Here is a 21113-nt window from a genome sequence, read left to right on the forward strand (position 1 = left end):
CCTGTTGTCCCACCCCCTGACTCCGAATAGTGTTTAGCGTGTGCTCCAGCATGTAAATGACTGGAATTGTCATGCTGATAATGGCATTGTCAGCGCTAAACATATTCGTCGCCATGTCAAAACTGTGCAGAAGGGTGCATAGGTCCTTGATCTGAGACCACTCCATCAGGGTGATCTGCCCCACCTCTGCATCTCGTTGGCCCAGGCTATACGTCATGACGTATTGTACCAGGGCTCGGCGGTGCTGCCACAGTCGCTGTAACATGTGGAGAGTTGAATTCCAGCGTGTCGCCACATTGCATTTCAGGCGATGAACCGGCAGGCCGAAAGACTTCTGGAGCGATGCAAGTCGCTCAGCTGCGGCGCTTGAACGGCGGAAGTGAGCAGACAGTTTTCGTGCCCTGTTCAGAAGGCCATCTAGGCCGGGATAGTGTGTTAAAAATTGCTGGACGACAAGGTTCAACACGTGAGCCATACAAGGCACGTGTGTCACCTTGCCCAGGCGAAGGGCCGCACCCAGGTTTGCAGCATTGTCGCACACGGCCTTACCAGGCTGCAGGTTGAGCGGAACAACCATTTATTAAACTCGGACCGCAGAGCTGACCACAACTCCTCAGCTGTGTGACTCTTATTCCCAAGACATGTCAAGCTAAAGACCGCCTGATGCCGTTGCGCTCTGCTGCCAGCATAGTAATGAGGCGTGCGTGATTCCTTCTGCGCAGTGAGAACGCTGGTGGCCTGACCAGGCAGGCTTGGGGTGGAGGTGGAGGACCCAGATGAGGTGGAGGAGGCAGAAGCAGTGACGGAACTTGAACAGACAGAGGATTGACACACAAGTCGTGGGGACGGCAAGACTTGTGAAGCAGACCCTTCAACATCTATCACCATAGTTACCCAGTGCCCAGTCAGCGACATGTAACGTCCCTGTCCATGCTTACTGGTCCAAGTATTGGTGGTGAAATGCACCCGTTGACACACAGAGTTTCTCAAGGAAGCGGTGATGTTGTGTGCGACATGCTGGTGTAGCGCGGGCACACCTTTCTTAGAGAAGTAGTGGCGACTAGGCATCTGGTACTGGGGCACAGCGACAGACATAAGGTCTCTAAAATCCTGTGTGTCCACCAGGCGGAAAGGCAGCATTTCGGTAGCCAAGAGCTTACAGAGGGATAGAGTCAACCTCTTAGCTTTGTCATGGGTCGCAGGAAGTGGCCTTTTATTTGACCACATCTGAGGGACAGAGATCTGGCTGCTGTGTGTAGACGGTGTTGAGTAGGGTGTCCCTGGAAAAATGCAGGTTTGTGAGGAAAGTGCAGGCAGAGACATGATGTTGCCTTCATCCAACGTTGGTGCTATCGATGTCTGAGAGAGCTGTACACCCTCACTTGTTTCCCCTTCCAAACCAACTGACGACCTACCAAGCAAAGTGCCTGTTGCGGTTACAGTGGTGGAAGTTGTGCGTGGAAAAACAGGTGTGACAGCTGTCCCCACAGTCCTAGAAGATGAAGAGCGCGCGGATGCACTGGAAGGGGCAGGCGGTGGATGGTTCGCTCCGCTAGGCCGTATTGCAGCAAGGTGAGCTTCCCACCGGGACATATGATATTTATTCATGTGACGATTCATGGAAGAAGTTGTCAAACTGCTGAGGTTTTGACCTCTACTAATAGAACCATGACAAATTTTACAGATCACATAATTTGGGCGATCTTTTGCTATGTCAAAAAAGGACCAGGCTAGGCAAGGCTTAGAGGGCATGCGACCTGTTGATCCACCCCGACTAGTGCTCAGAGGCAGAGTGGTGGCTGAGGATGCAGTTGTAGACGTGCTATCAGTACTCCGACTCTGTCCAGGAAGGCGCAAGGTAACTTCGTCATCAGTTGCATCCTCCTCCACCACCTCTGTTGACCTCCTCGAGTGCCTGACTGTGGGTTGACAGTAGGTGGGATCTAGAACTTCATCATCAATTGTTGTGTTTGCACTCCCCTCCCCCTCAGACCGAGCCTCTTCTTGCCCTGACCGAATATTTAAGTTGTCATCCCAATCGGGTATCTGCGTCTCATCTTCATCAGTATGTTCCTCATTGTCTATAACCACAAGTGTTACAGTTTGTGACAAAGGGTCAACATTATGCTCAGAAACTTGGTCCTCACGGCCTGAATCAGAGTCACAAAGGTTCTGGGCATCACTGCAGACCATTTCATGTTCTGTACTCACTGTAGCTTGGGAGCAGACCTCTGATTCCCAGGCTATAGTGTGACTGAACAGCTCTGCAGACTCAGCCAACTCAGTTCCACCATACTGTGCAGGGCTGATGGAGACTTCAGAGCTGGGAGAAAGCAAGTTAGATTGGGATGACAACTCAGAGGACTGCTGTTTTTTTGGATGAGGTACTTGAAGTGGCTGAGAGGGCACTTGTTGGATCACTTGAGATCCATTCAAGCATTTTCCTTTTTTGGCCATCGTCTACCTTTGTTCCTGTTGTTCGTGTCCGTAAAAAAGGGAGCACATCGGATTGTCCACGGTAAGTAGTAGACATCTTACTTTTGCTGGTAGATGGTCTATCTTCAGCAGATGATAATGGAGCTTTGCCACCTTCCCCATGGACAAAACCTTTTTTTCCTTTTCCACCACGCCTCTTCCCCTTTCCACCAGCATCTGTCATTTTGCCACTCATGTTGATTGCGACAAGATTGTGCACTGAAAATGTGGTAGTAAAAATTGAGAGGTGGTGTAGATTGCAGCGGTGGTCTAGCTTTATTAACAGCAGAATAATAAAGAATAAATATCCCTGACAATGCAACTACGGCCCTTAAACTGGCAGCATAAATTGCTAGTATAATGGATTAGTAACTATGAGTTGGAGTGTGCAATGCAGGCAGACGTGCTGCAAATGTCTTTGCACTAGTGTGACTAGACAAAAGTCCAATAGCCACGTTTAGGATGCCACTAGGTACACTGAGTGTTTGCTAGTATAATGGCTTAGTTATAATGAGTTGGAGTGTGCAATGCAGGCAGACGTGCTGCAAATGTCTTTGCACTAGTGTGACTAGACAAAAGTCCAATAGCCACGTTTAGGATGCCACTAGGTACACTGAGTGTTTGCTAGTATAATGGCTTAGTTATAATGAGTTGGAGTGTGCAGAAGACAGGAGGGTACAGTGGCAGGGTTGTGGGGCTCTGGGTAGAGGAAAGGAAGCCTGCCTTTCTATTCCCGCCTAATGGGGAAATGCAGCGACGAAATCCCTGACCTTAGCTACACAGACGCTGTCTCTGTTTTCAGGACCTGTCACCTATGGCTCTGACCATGCCGGTACGAGCCCTTAAAAGGACTTATAGAAAGTGCTATCCCTAAGCTGTCCAGCGCTGTGTATGGAGCGCATACAGCAGTATCGGCGATAGGACAAAAGACGGAGCTGCGCCAGTGATGTCTGACACCAAGGACGCAGAAGGCAGATAATGGCGTGTTGGAGGAAAATGTCTGGTTTTATAATGCAGGGACATGTGACATGGACATCCTATCACACATGCCGTTGCTTCTCTGGCTAAAAGTCCACTTAGCTGTGTGTGTGTCTGGGATTGGCTGACATGCTGGCCCGCCCCACAAGACGCGCGCGCTTAGGGAAGGAAGACAAGGAAAAAAAAAAAAAATTATACAAACAGCAGTGATCTGAAGGCGCTGTTCACGCACACTATACACTGAAATTTCATAATAGTGTGAGTCACAGAGTGACTTACACTATTACAGCGGAAAGCCAGCTAGGAATTAGCTGTTTTTTTGCTGCTAGAACCATTATCGAACGTTTCTAGAACTATCGAGCTTTTGCAAAAAGCTCGAGTTCTAGTTCGATCTAGAACAGGCCCCAAAATCACTCGAGCCTAGAACTGGAGAACCTCGAACCTAGAACTGCGCTCAACTCTACTCAGGAATCTCACAGAACTGGAAGTCTTTTCCAAGGAAGAATGGATGAAAATCCCTTAAACAAGAACTGAAAGACTCATGGCTGCTATAAAAAGAATTTACAAGCTGTGATACTTGCCAAAAGGGGTGCTACTAGATACTAACCATGCAGAGTGCCCACATGTTTGCATCACAAATTTTCCTTTTTCGTTAATTGTAAAATAGAAAAGAGGAAAATATTTTTTTGGAAATGTGTAATCTCTAACTTTATGCCTTTTAGAGATCATTTCATCTTCATCTCGCTTAACTGTTCACAATAACAACAAATCTTGACCAGGGGTGCCCAAATTTTTACATGCCACTGAATGATCTTGTCTCTTTGCTGTGATTCTTCTCACATAAGGTAGAGGAGATGTATAAATGTTTTTTTCCATTGAACTCCTGAAAAATGACCCTTGGGAAAAAAAGAGGAATGATACTTTTTTGGAATTTCGACATAGAATCCACTCCAAATCTGACACTGTCAAGTCAAAATGTTGCAAAACAAAATCTTAAGGAAATGTTTCAGGAAAAAAAAGGCACTTTCAAAAGCCTGTCAAAGTTTTACGTGTCCAGAGCCTCTGTCTGAACATACCATTAGAGTATGTTCATGTGACCTCTTTTTCATGTTGATTGTTGTCCGAAAACTGTCCTAAAAAGTGCTCATTAAACACTTAAAGGAACGTATTTCTATGTAAAAGTGACTTGCTGTTAATATGTTTAGGCTTTTGAGCATCTTTTAACTGCTTCAGATTTCCAAAGATGCCAAGCAGGTAAAAGTGAGCTAAAAATTCTTTACGCATTTTTCTCTCAGAAGACACGCTATACTTTATAAAAGAAATCAATAGGAAGATTCAAAATGCCCCCAAAGATGCCCAAGCATCTTTTCAAACATTTTGTCAGCGTCTTTACTTCATAAACTGCTGGTGGAAGGTATCCAGATGATATGATGGATTATATAATGTATCTCTACAGATAAATGGATTCCTGTTCTTCATTCATGTTTTTTCACACAGAGAGAAGCAACAAGATGTGAATCAAGCTTTGATATGAGGTAAAAGACTTGTTAGAAAACTCAGTGAGAACTTTAAGTGTATCCCTCTGCTTGTTTCCTCACTCAGCTCCTCACGCTTTGTCCCCCTCCACTCCCTGAAAAGTATAATGGGCTGTGTAACAGTCAGTGAGTTGGCAGTCTGGGATTGAGCAGTTTTTCCAAAGTGAATAACAAATGCGAGAGGCAAGCGAGAAAAGAAGTGTCTCATAAGTTGGAAAGTGGGTAAGAAAGCAGATGTCTCTGATAAGATAATTACAAAGTTTCTTCTATTTGATTATGTAGCGCCCCACAGGGCAGATCTTTTAACCTACTCGTTGCCGGGCCGGGGTTGCAGATCCTCTGCATCATCACGTGGTGGCCTGGCCCGGTTCCGTTGCTCCGAGGCATACAGAAAGGAGGGTGGAGGGTGGTAGGAAGGATGGAGGTGGTACTTGGAGGTTAGGAAAGTCTTTTTAAGATCGTGACGCAACCTGTGGTATGCGGCCAGGGATGGCCGCCTCTGCGGGTGCTGCACTCCGGGGCTGATGGTGAAGGTCGCAGCTGGGATGGTGTTGCTCCCCACAGGTGGAGCGGGATTATCCCAGGGAGGATGATGGAGTATGGACAGGGGTGGTGGTAGTCCCTGTTGGTGCCGCAGCGCTGGGCGATGGTGACGGTAAAGGAGAGGCAGAGACAGGGGCTGCGGTTCCAGATCTTTTACTCACAAGTAGTTCAGGCGCTGCCCCAGAGTACTGATCTCTGCCACGATGGGCTCCAGCCGATCCCGGATAGTCGGCGGTTACTGCTGCTGCCCGTGAAAGTCTTTTAGTGAAGTGTCCCTTGATTGCTATCCGGAACCCGGGCCGAGCCTCCTGCTCCAAGCCACAGGCCCACAGAGAGAGAAACACTAACTCCTGTTATCAGTGCTAGATGTTATCCCAAGCTGTGCCCGGGAAGGTTCTGCTTTAAGTGTGTTGGTTGCGCCTACTTCTACCCCATGTGGTGCCCGCCCCCGTTGGTTGTCCTAACGACTTGGAAAGTCCTATGCTTTGTGATGGCTAACTATTCTGTCTCCCCTAGTCCAACCCCCTGTGGGAAGGCACCTTGCTGTTGTATGTGTGTGTTTTGTGAAGGCACTGGCAGGTTAACCCCCTCCTAACCTGTGATAGATATTACCCCTGAAAAGTGGTGTAATACCCTGTGGCACCTGAAGCCCAGGGGCACCACACTTGTACTGTTGATTTATGAGTATACAGTTAGGTCCAGAAATATTTGGACAGTGACACAAGTTTTGTTATTTTAGCTGTTTACAAAAACATGTTCAGAAATACAATTATATATATAATATGGGCTGAAAGTGCACACTCCCAGCTGCAATATGAGAGTTTTCACATCCAAATCGGAGAAAGGGTTTAGGAATCATAGCTCTGTAATGCATAGCCTCCTCTTTTTCAAGGGACCAAAAGTAATTGGACAAGGGACTCTAAGGGCTGCAATTAACTCTGAAGGCGTCTCCCTCGTTAACCTGTAATCAATGAAGTAGTTAAAAGGTCTGGGGTTGATTACAGGTGTGTGGTTTTGCATTTGGAAGCTGTTGCTGTGACCAGACAACATGCGGTCTAAGGAACTCTCAATTGAGGTGAAGGAGAACATCCTGAGGCTGAAAAAAAAGAAAAAATACATCAGAGAGATAGCAGACATGCTTGGAGTAGCAAAATCAACAGTCAGGTACATTCTGAGAAAAAAGGAATTGACTGGTGAGCTTGGGAACTCAAAAATGCCTGGGCGTCCACGGATGACAACAGTGGTGGATGATCGCCGCATACTTTCTTTGGTGAAGAAGAACCCGTTCACAACATCAACTGAAGTCCAGAACACTCTCAGTGAAGTAGGTGTATCTGTCTCTAAGTCAACAGTAAAGAGAAGACTCCATGAAAGTAAATACAAAGGGTTCATATATAGATGCAAACCATTCATCAATTCCAAAAATAGACAGTCCAGAGTTAAATTTTCTGAAAAACACCTCATGAAACCAGCTCAGTTCTGGAAAAGTATTCTATGGACAGATGAGACAAAGATCAACCTGTACCAGAATGATGGGAAGAAAAAAGTTTGGAGAAGAAAGGGAATGGCACATGATCCAAGGCACACCACATCCTCTGTAAAACATGGTGGAGGCAACGTGATGGCATGGGCATGCATGGCTTTCAATGGCACTGGGTCACTTGTGTTTATTGATGACATAACAGCAGACAAGAGTAGCCGGATGAATTCTGAAGTGTACCGGGATATACTTTCAGCCCAGATTCAGCCAAATGCCGCAAAGTTGATCGGGCGGCGCTTCATAGTACAGATGGACAATGACCCCAAGCATACAGCCAAAGCTACCCAGGAGTTCATGAGTGCAAAAAAGTGGAACATTCTGCAATGGCCAAGTCAATCACCAGATCTTAACCCAATTGAGCATGCATTTCACTTGCTCAAATCCAGACTTAAGATGGAAAGACCCACAAACAAGCAAGACCTGAAGGCTGCGGCTGTAAAGGCCTGGCAAAGCATTAAGAAGGAGGAAACCCAGCGTTTGGTGATGTCCATGGGTTCCAGACTTAAGGCAGTGATTGCCTCCAAAGGATTCGCAACAAAATATTGAAAATAAAAATATTTTGTTTGGGTTTGGTTTATTTGTCCAATTACTTTTGACCTCCTAAAATGTGGAGTGTTTGTAAAGAAATGTGTACAATTCCTACAATTTCTATCAGATATTTTTGTTCAAACCTTCAAATTAAACGTTACAATCTGCACTTGAATTCTGTTGTAGAGGTTTCATTTCAAATCCAATGTGGTGGCATGCAGAGCCCAACTCGCGAAAATTGTGTCACTGTCCAAATATTTCTGGACCTAACTGTATCAGCAAATAATGAATACGGTATATATTAAAACAAAACTGTTAATAAATATTCATGCTAATTTTGTTGAAAGTTCCATTTTAATCAATGATAAATATGACTGCTTGAGAAAGGTTCCATAGAGCTGAAATGTAGCTGGTGCTGGTGAATAATGGATTCTTACTTTTTCAGTATTTTGGAAGTACGGCCTCTTTGGTTTGATTTTTTGTATGTATATAGATAGAGAAAGACCCAGACAACAAAGCAGAGAGACTTTTGAGGCTTTTAAAATTGACTGAATTATATTACATTGATGAATATGTGGAAACTCAAGGGCTGCAGTTGGGATTATTTCACAGCTGTAATTTCCCAGCTATGATGGTTTGTCATCTCGAAGTGTAACTGGGAATTATCAGCAGCAAATTTATGTCACATATATAAAAAGTTTGTTTGTGGTGCATTATTAAATGTGTTTTATGGAGCATTATAGCAAACTGTTTGTATATTTCACTCTGACACGAGTCCGCTGGGCACTGTAACAAGTCACTAAATACTCCAGTTGTAAGATATTTATATCACAAATTGCATTCCTATGTTAGTTTCTTCTTTTTTACGCTGCCCACTGAACCATCACTAACACATAATGTGAGTTTACAAAATGATCATCCTTTTCTGTTCTGACTGAGGTATTATATTTGACTGACTAGTCATTATTTATATTTAGGTCAAGCTCACAATTTGCAGTTTCACTACAGCATATAACTAGAAATGAGCGAACCCGAGGTTCGGTGTTTGGTGTTCATGCCAAACAGAGTTCGGATATAGAGTTTGGGTGTTTTACGTATTCAAACCACTCATACAAGCATCGCTGTGCTCAGGTACACTCGGAGCTCAGCCCAGTGTGAGCCGCTTACAGTGTTTGAACAACTCGCACTGGGGGTAACAACAGCGTGATCGGATGTAGTGTGCACTTGTAGGAGGTGGTCAACTTACCCCCACTCCTACGGTGTTTATAAAATGTCTGATGAATGTTATACTGAATGCACTGGAATATAGTTGTGTTTTAAAGTGAATGTCTATAGATAAAAAGAACCTGCAAACAAAAAAGCGCAATAGGGTCTTACCCTGACAGACAGGGAGTGATAAAGGAGATGATCCTACTCACCAAAGATGGTTGTGAAAGGCACAACTCCTGTAACAGCATAAATCCAGATCAAAGGCAGCAGTACCCCAAGTGGCTGATAACAGAGAGAAATTGTAGAAAGGGGCTTTGTAAACCGCGCCAAAGATCACTGATGAAATCTTGGATTAATGTAAACTTTTTATTCTTGCACAGGTCTACGCGTTTCAGGAGACTCTGCTCCCTTCCTCAGGACCAAACAGGCATGATATAACTTATGATCTTTGGCGCGGTTTACAAAGCCCCTTTCTACAAAGTGAATGTCGAAGCAAAGGTGTATCTAGACTTTCCGGCACCCGGGGCAAGAATTCAATTTGGCGCCCCCCCCCATATGACCAATTATTTATATGTGATTTGCACATTTAGTCACATGATGACGAGCTGCTCTTAATAATTCTCTCGATGTATAAAGAGAAACTTAGGAAGAAAAGCTAATTGTCTCAATGAAGTATGAAAATCACATATGAGTGGAGAGCCCATGTGGTGTCTGCTGGAACCAGCGAGCAGAGCTGAATCCTGACAGGGAGTATATTACACGCGTAATGATTGGGCTACAGTGCTTAATTTTAAAGTAAAAAGCTTCTCCAGGTTTAAGATAAAAATTTGCAGTCACTGTGTGTCACTCTATGTGACTACAGACTTCTGAATTCTCACCATGCACACTGTCAGGATTCTCTGGTGCCAGCGGTGAGAGTGGGAGGTCACGAAACTCCAAGTATGTGATATACATACATGTGGTCATATGCTGACTAGACATATGTGGGCTCTCTCAATGAAATGAATTGAGTGAGGTTGGACACGTCATATCAGAATGTGACCAGAAATATAAAAATCTCATACTTGCGGTCACATGACCGTGCACTCTCGTTACTGGCACAGGAGAATCCTAAAAGTGTGTAGAACATGCATTGTAAGAATTCAGAACCCTGTAGTCACCTAGAGTGAGTGGAAACTTTCATCTCAAACCTGGACAAGACTTTACTTATAAAATTAAGCAGTGTAGCCCAATTCTAAGTAAAGGGGTTGTCCAATCTCACAATTTATGTATTGCTACTTGTTTACAGGATCAGAACTAATAACAGCACCAGAACCAGGAGAGGTACAGAAATACATAAATAGAACCCCCATCAATACAGAAGCACAGCATCACAACCACCAGCAGCACATGAATTCGTCAACAGAACTACCAGCAGTACAGAAATACATCCGTATAACCCCATCAGTTCCAAAACACAGCATCAAAACCCTCATCAGTACATAAATACATAATCAAAACCACAAGAATGGTACATCAATTGTAATGCCAGCTCAGACATATACACCTTTGAATTGCAGGAATCTACAACTTCCAGTATATCCTTAAAGGGAATCTGTCACCAGGATTTTAACACCTAATCTGAGAGCAGCATAACGTAGGGGCAGAGATCCTGATTCTAGCGGTGTGTCACTTACTGTGCTGCTTAGTGTAGTTTTGATAAAATCACTGTTTAATCAGCAGTAGATTATCATTACAGGACTGCTTGGCATGCTGCCAGGTAGTCCAGCATATTCATCAGCTCTGTATAACTGCTCTGCAGTAGAGAAAACATTGATTTTATCAAAATAACAGCAAAGAGCTCAGTAAGTGACACATCGCTGGAATCAAGGTCTCTGTCTCTATATTATGCTACTCTCATATAGGGGAGCAATAACCTGGTGACAGATTCCTTTTCACAATGGTAAGGAGATACTTGGGAGTTATCAAACATCATCAGACTACGGACTATACTGGAACTACAGTAAGGCCCCAGTTCCACTTGCATTTTGCACGGACAAGTGCAATCCGATAAAACATCGAATTGCACTTGCACCAGTGTAAAACTATGGGGCAGTGTCCATCTGCGATTGATTTTTCATGATATATTGGTATGAGAAAACAATTGCAGCATTCTGCGTTTGGCAGCTCACACACCCATACAGGTCTATGGGAGCGTGTGAAATATCGCACTGCACTTTGATGTCATCAGGGTGCTGTACGATGTATGCAGAGACAGGCCATGGAGAAGGGGGAGAATTACCGCCTCCCTTCCTCTTGTCCGTACCTGTGATCCGATCACAAGACTGGATCACAGACGCATGACACTCGGCTCAGGCTCGCAGTGACAATCCCAGGCCAGCCTGGTGTGCCTATAATTAAGATGAATAGGTAATTATAGGATATTTTGTAAATTGTAATAGATCATGGTAGTGTTGTCCAGTTTTCCGCCTTCTTTATGTTCTATGCTGTTCATTGGCTTCATTCATTTGCTGACTGCATGCTCTATTCATCAATCATCATCCTCCATCCTCCTCCTCCTCCATCATCCTCCATCATCATCATCTTCCTCCTCCATCATCATCATCGTCCTCCTTCTCAATCATCAATCATCATCATCATCCTCTTCCATCATCATCATCCTCCTCCATCATCATCATAATCATCCTCATCATCATCCTCAATCATCATCCTCATCAGCATCATCATCATCCTCCTCCTCCTCCATCATCATCATCCTCTTCCATCATCATCCTCCTCCTCCATCATCATCCTCATCATCATCCTCATCATCATCATCCTCATCATCATCGATAGGAGCAGATTTTATTGACTGAAGTTGTTTTCTTTCTCTCAGCTGATTTTAGAAGCACAAGTAGTAAAAAGAAAAATAGATAATAACTGCGATAGATAATGAATATACATGTGTGGATCTGCTGTGAATCGAATTAGGGTTGAATTTCCTTAAATTCGCAGGTTTAACAAATTAAAACAATTTGCAATTCAATTCACAAAAAAAACAAAAACATTCCAGCAAACATTTCACACTCTGCTGAAGATTGCAACAACCAAAAAGTGGGTCCATGCTGCCAGGCGCAACAGCATGAGCTTTCTCATATTGTCTTGCTGCTATCACATTATATGCTTGAGCACAGCCAACCAAAGGCTATAAAGGATGAGGCAGGGAAAGCAGTGATCATTTTAGGATTTTACAGCCTAATTATAGGTCAGAGTGAACGGCTCATCATACAAGTAGGGGTAGAAAGGCCTAAATCTGATTGTACTTTGCTTCGGAAGTGCTGAAAATATTGAAATAGGTGGTAGACTCAGTGTGTGAATAATAATACAAAGATCCCAGTGATAGGGAGGTGCAGGAGCTGCAGAGGCATTGTGAATGTGAATTGATTGTGATATGCTTCAGTACAGCACATTACTAACACAACTTTTTTTTATTCTTGATGCACTGCAACCCAGGGTGGCCAGTTATTTACCCATCTGTCTTAAGTTTGTGATTACATTATAGATTTCAAAAGGGGTTCAATACATCACTAGGCGACCTCAGGGTGATATACACGTATTTTCCATTGGGATTTGCCGCAAATTACATTTTTGAGTGAAAATACAGTAAGTCTGAATATTAAAAGATTTGATCATTGCTAAAAGATAATAAAAGGTTTGGTTTTTTTTTATTTCAGAAACATTGGCAACTTTTCCAAGCAATGTGTAGAAGTGCACAAATACTGAAAGGGGAGGAGAGACTAGTAATATCATTCCAGGGCAGCATGTATGTAGAAAGAGTGACTGACCAGATTGCAGTTCCACTGTAAAATGGCAGACAGAAGGAAGCACAGGTCAGAAGCGCTTATGATAAATGTCCGAAGATTCATCTGCACTTGTGGCATCTGTGTGTTCATATTTTATGTCCTTGTGAAATCCATTTTTATTCAAAAAAGTTGAGTTTCCAAGGCTAATGACAATGCCTACTCCTAAAAATTGGATACTACGTAGATGTTCCATATGGTATCCAATTGTTTTTATGCACCCATAGACTTGTATAGGTGAGGTTCATCCGAAATATGGAAGAGAATAGTTCATGCTGGAATTTTTTCACACAGACACTCACTTGGACCTTGTGAAAAGACTGTCATCTGAATGGCCCTAATGTATAACATTGGTCAGTGCGCTGTCCCCCTTTTACTCGGGCAGCACACGTCTGTAGAATTCACTGGTCTGAACGAGCCTTATGCGGGCTTTGTACGTTGCGACATCGCAAGCCGATGCTGCGATGTCGCACGCGATAGTCCCGCCCCCGTCGCAGGTACGATATCATGTGATAGCTGGCGTAGCGAAAATTATCGCTACGCCAGCTTCACATGCACTCACCTGCCCTGCGACCGTTGCTCTGGCCGGCGACCCGCCTCCTTCCTAAGGGGGCGGGTCGTGCAGCCTCATAGCGACGTCACACGGCAGGCGGCCAATAGCGGCGGAGGGGCAGAGATGAGCAGGATGTAAACATCCCGCCCACCTCCTTCCTTCCGCATATCCTACGGAAGCCGCGGTGACACCGGTAGGAGATGTTCCTCGCTCCTGCGGCTTCACACACAGCGATGTGTGCTGCCGCAGGAGCGAGGAGCAACATCGGACCGTCGCGTCAGCGTAATTATGGATTACGCCGACGCTGCACCAATGATACGATTACGATGATTTTGCGCTCGTTAATCGTATCATCTAGGCTTTACACACTACGATGTCGCATGCGATGCCGGAAGTGCGTCACTTTCAATTTGACCCCACCGACATCGCACCTGCGATGTCGTAGTGTGCAAAGCCCGCCTTAAGCTAAGGGTTTCTCAATAGTAATGCAAACTATGCTGTAAGAGCACTATAAGATTTTTACTAACGTAGCCCTTTGATAGTGACTCTGCACATACATGTACTATCTTTCTGATGACAGGATGTTGCGGTATAATATTTACAGATAACTACCATTTATTTTCTGCATTATGTAGAGTGTAGAGCCTGGGCATTACTGTGAAGTGGTCATACAGAGCATACAGAAAATTGAATTACTGGTCTTACTGTCTTAATATAAAGGTTAAAATTTACCTTCAGTGGATGTAAGTAGTTTTTCCTTAGTTCTGTTGAATTTCCCAAGAAGCTTTAACTCACAGTCAGTTTGTTTGTCATTTATTGCGGTGTCTAACCAGCGTTGGCATGGAAACAGGTATTTAATATCCGCCTTATCTGACTCCTGTATGGTGATCTGATCTAGATACCATCCAGCTCCATAACCAACAGCATTATGTTCAATATGTATGCTGGACAGCATGCCGAGGTCCACAGCCTTTATGTTAAAGACGTTTATCTACAGCAAACAAAGAATACACCTTTAGAAGTAAGTTTACATAAAACAAATAATAATGCAACTTGCTAAATGAAGTGGAAAAAGTTTAGTAAAATTTAGGCAAAAAATTGGCACAACTATGAGTGAATTTCTCAGTTCCCGATCCATGTCCTATTCCTACCCCTTGTGGCATGGCATCAGAGTACGTCCATAAAGGAATGTTTTGTTTTTTTTCAATTTATTTTTTTTGCGCTTTCATTATTTTCCTCCTTTTTTTCCAATAGCCATATCATTTTTATTGCCACAACAGCTTGTTTTTAAGTAGAACAAGATGCAGTTTTTAATCACAAAAAGTTAATTTTAAAAAATCAGCAACAGCACAGCAAGTCTAATTTGGTGTGTCAGAGGGGTCTCATACTCTATAAAATGCCCCAAAAATTGAAATATCAAATATTTTAGTTTGATAGTTTCCGAGACCCTTAACTCTTTTTTTTTATTTTTCCATTAATAGAGCTGTATGAGAGCTGCTTTTTGCATGCCAAGCTTCAGATGGTTTTATCACTTTGTAATGCATTTTTCGGGTAACTTTTGGCAATAACAAAAAAGAAAAAAAAATGTAATTTTGGTGTTTACATTTTTATACCTCTACAACTTTTACTTTATGGACTAGTCTCAGATTTTGGTAGATCAAACTTCACAAGCTCAGAAATACCAAATATGCTTATATTTTCACTTTTATATTAGGGGATGGGTGATTCAGAATATATATATATATATATATATATATATATATACACACAGTACAGACCAAAAGTTTGGACACACCTCATCTCTAGAACAACTGTTAAGAGGAGACTTTGTGCAGCAGGCCTTCATGGTAAAATAGCTGCTAGGAAACCACTGCTAAGGACAGGCAACAAGCAGAAGAGACTTGTTTGGGCTAAAGAACACAAGGAATGGACATTAGACCAGTGGAAATCTGTGCTTTGGTCTGGTGAGTCCAAATTTGAGATCTTTGGATCCAACCATGTGTCTTTGTAGAAAAGGTGAACGGATGGACTCTATATGCCTAGCTCTCACCATGAAGCATGGTGGAGGAGGTGTGATGGTGTGGGGGTGCTTTCCTGGTGACACTGTTGGGGATATATTCAAAATTGAAGGCATACTGAACCAGCATGCCTACCACAGCATCTTGCAGCGGCATGCTGTTCCATCCGGTTTGCGTTTAGTTGGACCATCATTTATTTTTCAACAGGACAATGACCCCAAACACACCTCCTGGCTGTGTAAGGGTTATTTGACTAAGAAGGAGAGTCATGGGGTGCTACGCCAGATGACCTGGTCTCCACAGTCACCAGACCTGAACCCAATCGAGATGGTTTGGGGTGAGCTGGACCGCAGAGTGAAGGCAAAAGGGCCAACAAGTGCTAAGCATCTCCAGGAACTCCTTCAAGACTGTTGGAAATCCAATTCCGTAGGAAGGAGGCGGGTCGCCGGCCAGAGCGACGGTCGCAGGGCAGGTGAGTGCGTGTGAAGCTGGCGTAGCGATAATTTTCGCTACGCCAGCTATCACACGATATCGTAACTGCGACGGGGGCGGGGACTATCGCGTGAGACATCGCAGCATCGGCTTGCGATGTCGCAACGTGCAAAGCCGCCCTAAGGGTCCCAGAAATCTTTTTTGCCTGTATAAAAAGACAAATGCTGTTAAAAACTGACACTAACTGGGGGCCCCATTACAGCTTTTGCATCTGGGTACATGAGCTTCAAGTTACGCCATTTCCTGAAATTGTTTGGTTATTTGTGTTATATACCGCCATACTACAATATGCATTAAATGCAGTATACGTTAAATGCTTTGCAGCCGCAAAGCATTCCACTGCAATAAAGTGATAACAGCTGATGGCAGCAGCAGCCCTGTTCACCAGATGCGATCATTGAAGGTGTCTATGTGCCCACGGTATGCAAGAAACTACCCTCGATGATAGTGTCCGGTGCACTGTGCTGCCGTAGGTGCTTTACTGTAGTGGAATGCTTTGCAGCGCAGCAAATCATTCAAGTGAACTAAAGTGCTGACAACACCGGCCCCGATCACTGAGGGGGCTTATGTGCCTGTGGTCTGTAAGAAGCAGGTAAGAGGACACCGTAGGAACGGAGGACAGGTGAGAATAACATTTTTGTGTGTATGTGAATAACGGTATAATAGGGACAAGAAGGGGACCAGAATGAGGACATTATTAAATGATTGGCACATTACTACAGGGCACAAGGATGGGGCATATTACTATAGAATGGGGCACAAGGATGGGCACATTACTACAAGGGGGGGGGCAAAGATGGTCACATTACTACAGGATGGGGAACAAGGATGGGCACATTACTACAAGGGGCATGATGATGGGGCACATTACTACAGGGCACAAGGATGGGCACATTACTACAGGGCACAAGGATGGGCACATTATTACAATTTGGGCACAAGGGTGGGGCTAATTACTACTGGGCACAAGGATAGGCACTTTACTACAAGGGGGGTACAAGGATGGGGCACATTATTACAGGGCAAAAGGATGGGCACATTACTATAGGGTACAAGGATTAGCACATTGCTGCAAGGGAGGACAAGGATGGGTACATTACTACAGGATGGGGCACAAGAATGGGCACATTACTACAAGAGAGTCAAGGATGGGAACATTACTACAAGGGGGCATGAGGATGGGGCACATAATTACAGGGTACAAGGATGGGCACATTACTACAATTGGGGCACAAGGATGGGGCTCATTACTACTGGGCACAAGGATAGGCACAATACAACAAGAGGGGCACAAGGATGGGGCACATTTCTGCAGCGGACAAGTATGGGCACATTACTATAGCGCACAAGAATGGGCACATTACTATGGGGAACAAGGATGGGCACATTACTACATGGCACAAGGATTGGCACATTACTATGGAGAAAAAGGATGGGCACATTACTACAAGGGAGGACAAGGATGGGCACATTACTACAGGATGCGGCACAAGAATGTGCACATTACTAAAGTGGGTGAAAGATGGGCACATTACTACAAGTTGGCATGAGGATGGGGCACATTACTACTGTCAACAAGGATGGGTAGATTACTACAAGGAGAGCACAGGGATGGGCTAATTAGTACAGGATGGGCACATTTCTACAAGGGTGGCACAAGGATGGGAACATTACTACAAGGGGGGGACAAGGATGTACATCATTACATTTTATTGGTATCTATTTTTATTTTCGAAATTTACAAGTAGATGCTGCATTTCCCACTTTTGGCTTATACTTGAGTCAATAAGTCTTCACAGTTTTTGTGGTAAAATTAGGGGCCTCGGCTTATACTCGGGCTGGCTTATACTCGAGTATATATGGTAAGGATACTTTGGCATTGAATTATTGTTGTAGGAAAAAAAAAGATATAGTCATTGCATTGCTGCATTAACATTGCATTACAGTTTTAGAAATATTTCAAAACAGAGCTTAGCTTATGTATTGGCCAATCCATGTGAGCCTGATAAGCTTAGGTTCCTGATATAATGAGATCACCTTGTCGAGTTTATTGGGCTCACATGGATTGGTCAATACATAAGCTAAGACTCTCTTGTTGCAAGTAATTTTAAAGAAGTAATGAATTGCCTATGTCTTTTTACTAATTTTTCACATTAGCTATATATTTATGTATATATTTATGCTTTTTTTCTAATATTCCTAGAGCAGTAATGCAATGCCAAAGTATCCTTATATTATTAAGTGCCTCTGGATATGCTTTTGTAGTTGTGTTGTTTTTTACCGTTGACGCCAGTTCACACTTAGTGAAGCTGCTGGTCAGTTTTTTGATATACTTAAATGCCACTGTCACAGACAGTATTTAAGTGCTTAAACAGCAGTGATCGGAGCTAATAAAGATCTTTGATATTGAAGGAAGGTGTCAGCGGTATAACAAAGCCGACACCTGTCATGTGTAGAGCTGGTTTAACTCCTAAGTGCACTCCATACACACTCACCCACACCATGATTGATGGTTAATATCTTTATAATGCAATGTTATTACTTAAAAAATGTGTCTCATAAAGACTATCTCCATCTATTTGGTATATTAGGAAAGATGGATTTTATTTTGTACATACAGTACAGACCAAAAGTTTGGACACACCTTCTCATTCAAAGAGTTTTCTTTATTTTCAGGACTCTGAAAATTGTAGTTTCCCATTGAAGACATCAAAACTATGAATTAAAACATGTGGAATGAAATGCTTAAAGTGTGAAACAACTGAAAATATGTCTTATATTCTAGGTTCTTCAAAGTAGCCACCTTTTGCTTTCATTACTACTTTGCACACTCTTGGCATTCTCTTGATGAGCTTCAAGAGGTAGTCACTGGAAATGGTTTTCCAACAGTCTTGAAGGAGTTCCCAGAGATGCTTAGCACTTGTTGGTCCTTTTGCCTTCACTCTGCGGTCCAGCTGACTTCATACCATCTCGACCGGGTTCAGGTCTGGTGACTGTGGAGACCAGGTCATCTGGCGTAGCACCCCATCACTCTCATTCTTAGTCAAATAGCCCTTACACAGTCTGGAGGTGTGTTCGGGGGTCATTGTCCTGTTGAAAAATAAATGATGGTCCAACTAAACGCAAACCGGATGGAATAGCACGCCGCTGCAAGATGCTGTGGTAGCCATGCTGGTTCAGTATGCCTTCAATTTTGAATAAATCCCCAACAGTGTCACCAGCAAAGCTCCCCCACACTATCACACCTCCTCCACCATGCTTCACGGTGGGAACCAGGCATGTAGAGTCCATCCGTTCACCTTTTCTACAAAGACACGGTGGTTGGATCCAAAGATCTCAAATTTGGACTCATCAGACCAAAGCACAGATTTCCACTGGTCTAATGTCCATTCCTTGTGTTCTTTAGCCCAAACAAGTCTCTTCTGCTTGTTGTCTGTCCTTAGCAGTGGTTTCCTAGCAGCTATTTTACCATGAAGGCCTGCTGCACAAAGTCTCCTCTTAACAGTTGTTCTAGAGATGAGAAGGTGTGTCCAAACCTTTGGTCTGTACTGTATATGACTTTTTTGATGAGTAGCACTAGTATAACAGAGCAAAGATACCCAGGTAATAATTAAAATATGTTTCATTTTAAACCAGATTATGGGAAATATGACTTGTAATGTCACTCTGGTGACAAATGTGACTGATATTTTGACATTTGTATAATGTGAATCTATTTCTGATAATATACGGTAGTTGCCACATATACTTGTCCACCATTGTGTATGTACCCGTTATCAGAACAGAGTTTTATTTTGTAATATGGATTCAATAAAGTGCTGGAAACATTTGGCTCCATTTTAACTTGATTTGTGGAAATATATGTTAAGTTACTGTTTTGTAACTGCTCGGCTGCCTAGCTCTTGGCTCAGCAGCCACATATGTCTTTCAGCTTTTCTCCTCATTGAAACAGACAAAGGATTAAAGGGTCAATCAGCCGAGAGGGAAACGCTGATTAGTGTACAGTCTGTGTTATGAGTGAGCCTCTAATTGGGAGCCCGAGAGTAGCATACATACAGTTATGGCCAAAAGTGTTGGAAACCATGAAATTGTTACAGAAAATGAAGTATTTATCCCAGAAAATTCTTATACTTACACTCGTTTTGTTATACACATGTTTATTTTCTTTGTGTGTATTGGAGCAACACAAAAAAACTGGGAAAAAAAGGCAAATTTGATATAACGTCACACAAAACTCCAAAAATGGGCTGGACATAATTGTTGGCACCCGCAACCTAATATTTGGTTGCACTCCCTTTTAGAGTTGAGCGCGGTTCTAGGTTCGTGGTTCTCCAGTTCGCGGCTCGAGTGATTTTGGGGGCTGTTCTAGATCGAACTAGAACTCGAGCTTTTTTGCAAAAGCTTGATAGTTCTAGATACGTTTGAGAACGGTTCTAGCAGCAAAAAACCCAGCTAATTCCTAGCTGGCTTTCCGCTGTAATAGTGTAAGTCACTCTGTGACTCACACTATTATGAAATTTCAGTGTATAGTGTGCGGGAACAGCGCATTCAGATCACTGCTGTATGGATAATGGCGATCGCCATTTTTTTTTTTTTTCCTTGTCTTCTTTCCCTAAGCGCGCGCGTGTAGTGGGGAGGGCCAGCATGTCAGCCAATCCCGGACACACACACAGCTAAGTGGACTTTTAGCCAGAGAAGCAACGGCATGTGTGATAGGATGTCCATGTCACATGTCACTGCATTATAAAAACGAGTATCTGCCCGTCCGGACTCCATTATCTCTTCTGCGTCCTTGGTGTCAGACATCACTGGCACAGCTCCGTCCTGAGTCCTATCGCTGATACTGCTGTATGCGCTCCATACACAGCGCTGGACAGCTTAGGGAGAGCACTTTCTATCAGTCCTTTTAAGGGCTCATACCGGCAGGGTCAGAGCCATAGGTGACAGGTCCTGAAAACAGAGTTTAACAGCTACACAAGATGACAGCGTCTGTGTAGCTTAGGTCAGGGATTTCCTCGCTGCATTTCCCCATTAGGAGGGATAGAAAGGCAGGCTTCCTTTCCTGTACCCAGAGACCCACAACCCTGCCACTGTACCCTCCTGCCCTTTGCACACTCCAACTCATTGTTACTAAGCCATTATACTAGCAAACACTGAGTGAACTTAGTGGCATCCTAAACGTGGCTATTGGACTTCTGTATAGTCCCAGTAGTGCACAGATATTTGCAGCACGTCTGCCTGCATTGCACACTCCAACTCATTATAACTAAGCCATTATACTAGCAAACACTGAGTGTACCTAGTGGCATCCTAAACGTGGCTGTTGGACTTCTGTATAGTCCCACTAGTGCAAAGATATTTGCAGCACCTCTGCCTGCATTGCACACTCAAACTCATTAGAAC

At 43.6% G+C, this 21113-nt stretch overlaps 1 protein-coding gene across 1 annotated transcript in view; it reads right to left on the reverse strand.

The window, feature by feature from the left end:
- RP1 (RP1 axonemal microtubule associated) overlaps positions 1 to 21113 on the reverse strand; it is a 752859-nt gene that overhangs the window by 187280 nt on the left and 544466 nt on the right. Inside the window, exon 44 of the mRNA XM_075316343.1 lies at positions 13933 to 14191. Coding sequence (XP_075172458.1) covers positions 13933 to 14191 — 259 coding nt within the window. The remainder of the gene's footprint in view (positions 1 to 13932; positions 14192 to 21113) is intronic.

This window comes from Anomaloglossus baeobatrachus, chromosome 6, assembly GCF_048569485.1.
Source record: "Anomaloglossus baeobatrachus isolate aAnoBae1 chromosome 6, aAnoBae1.hap1, whole genome shotgun sequence".
In the NCBI taxonomy this organism is placed as follows: Eukaryota; Metazoa; Chordata; class Amphibia; order Anura; family Aromobatidae; genus Anomaloglossus; species Anomaloglossus baeobatrachus.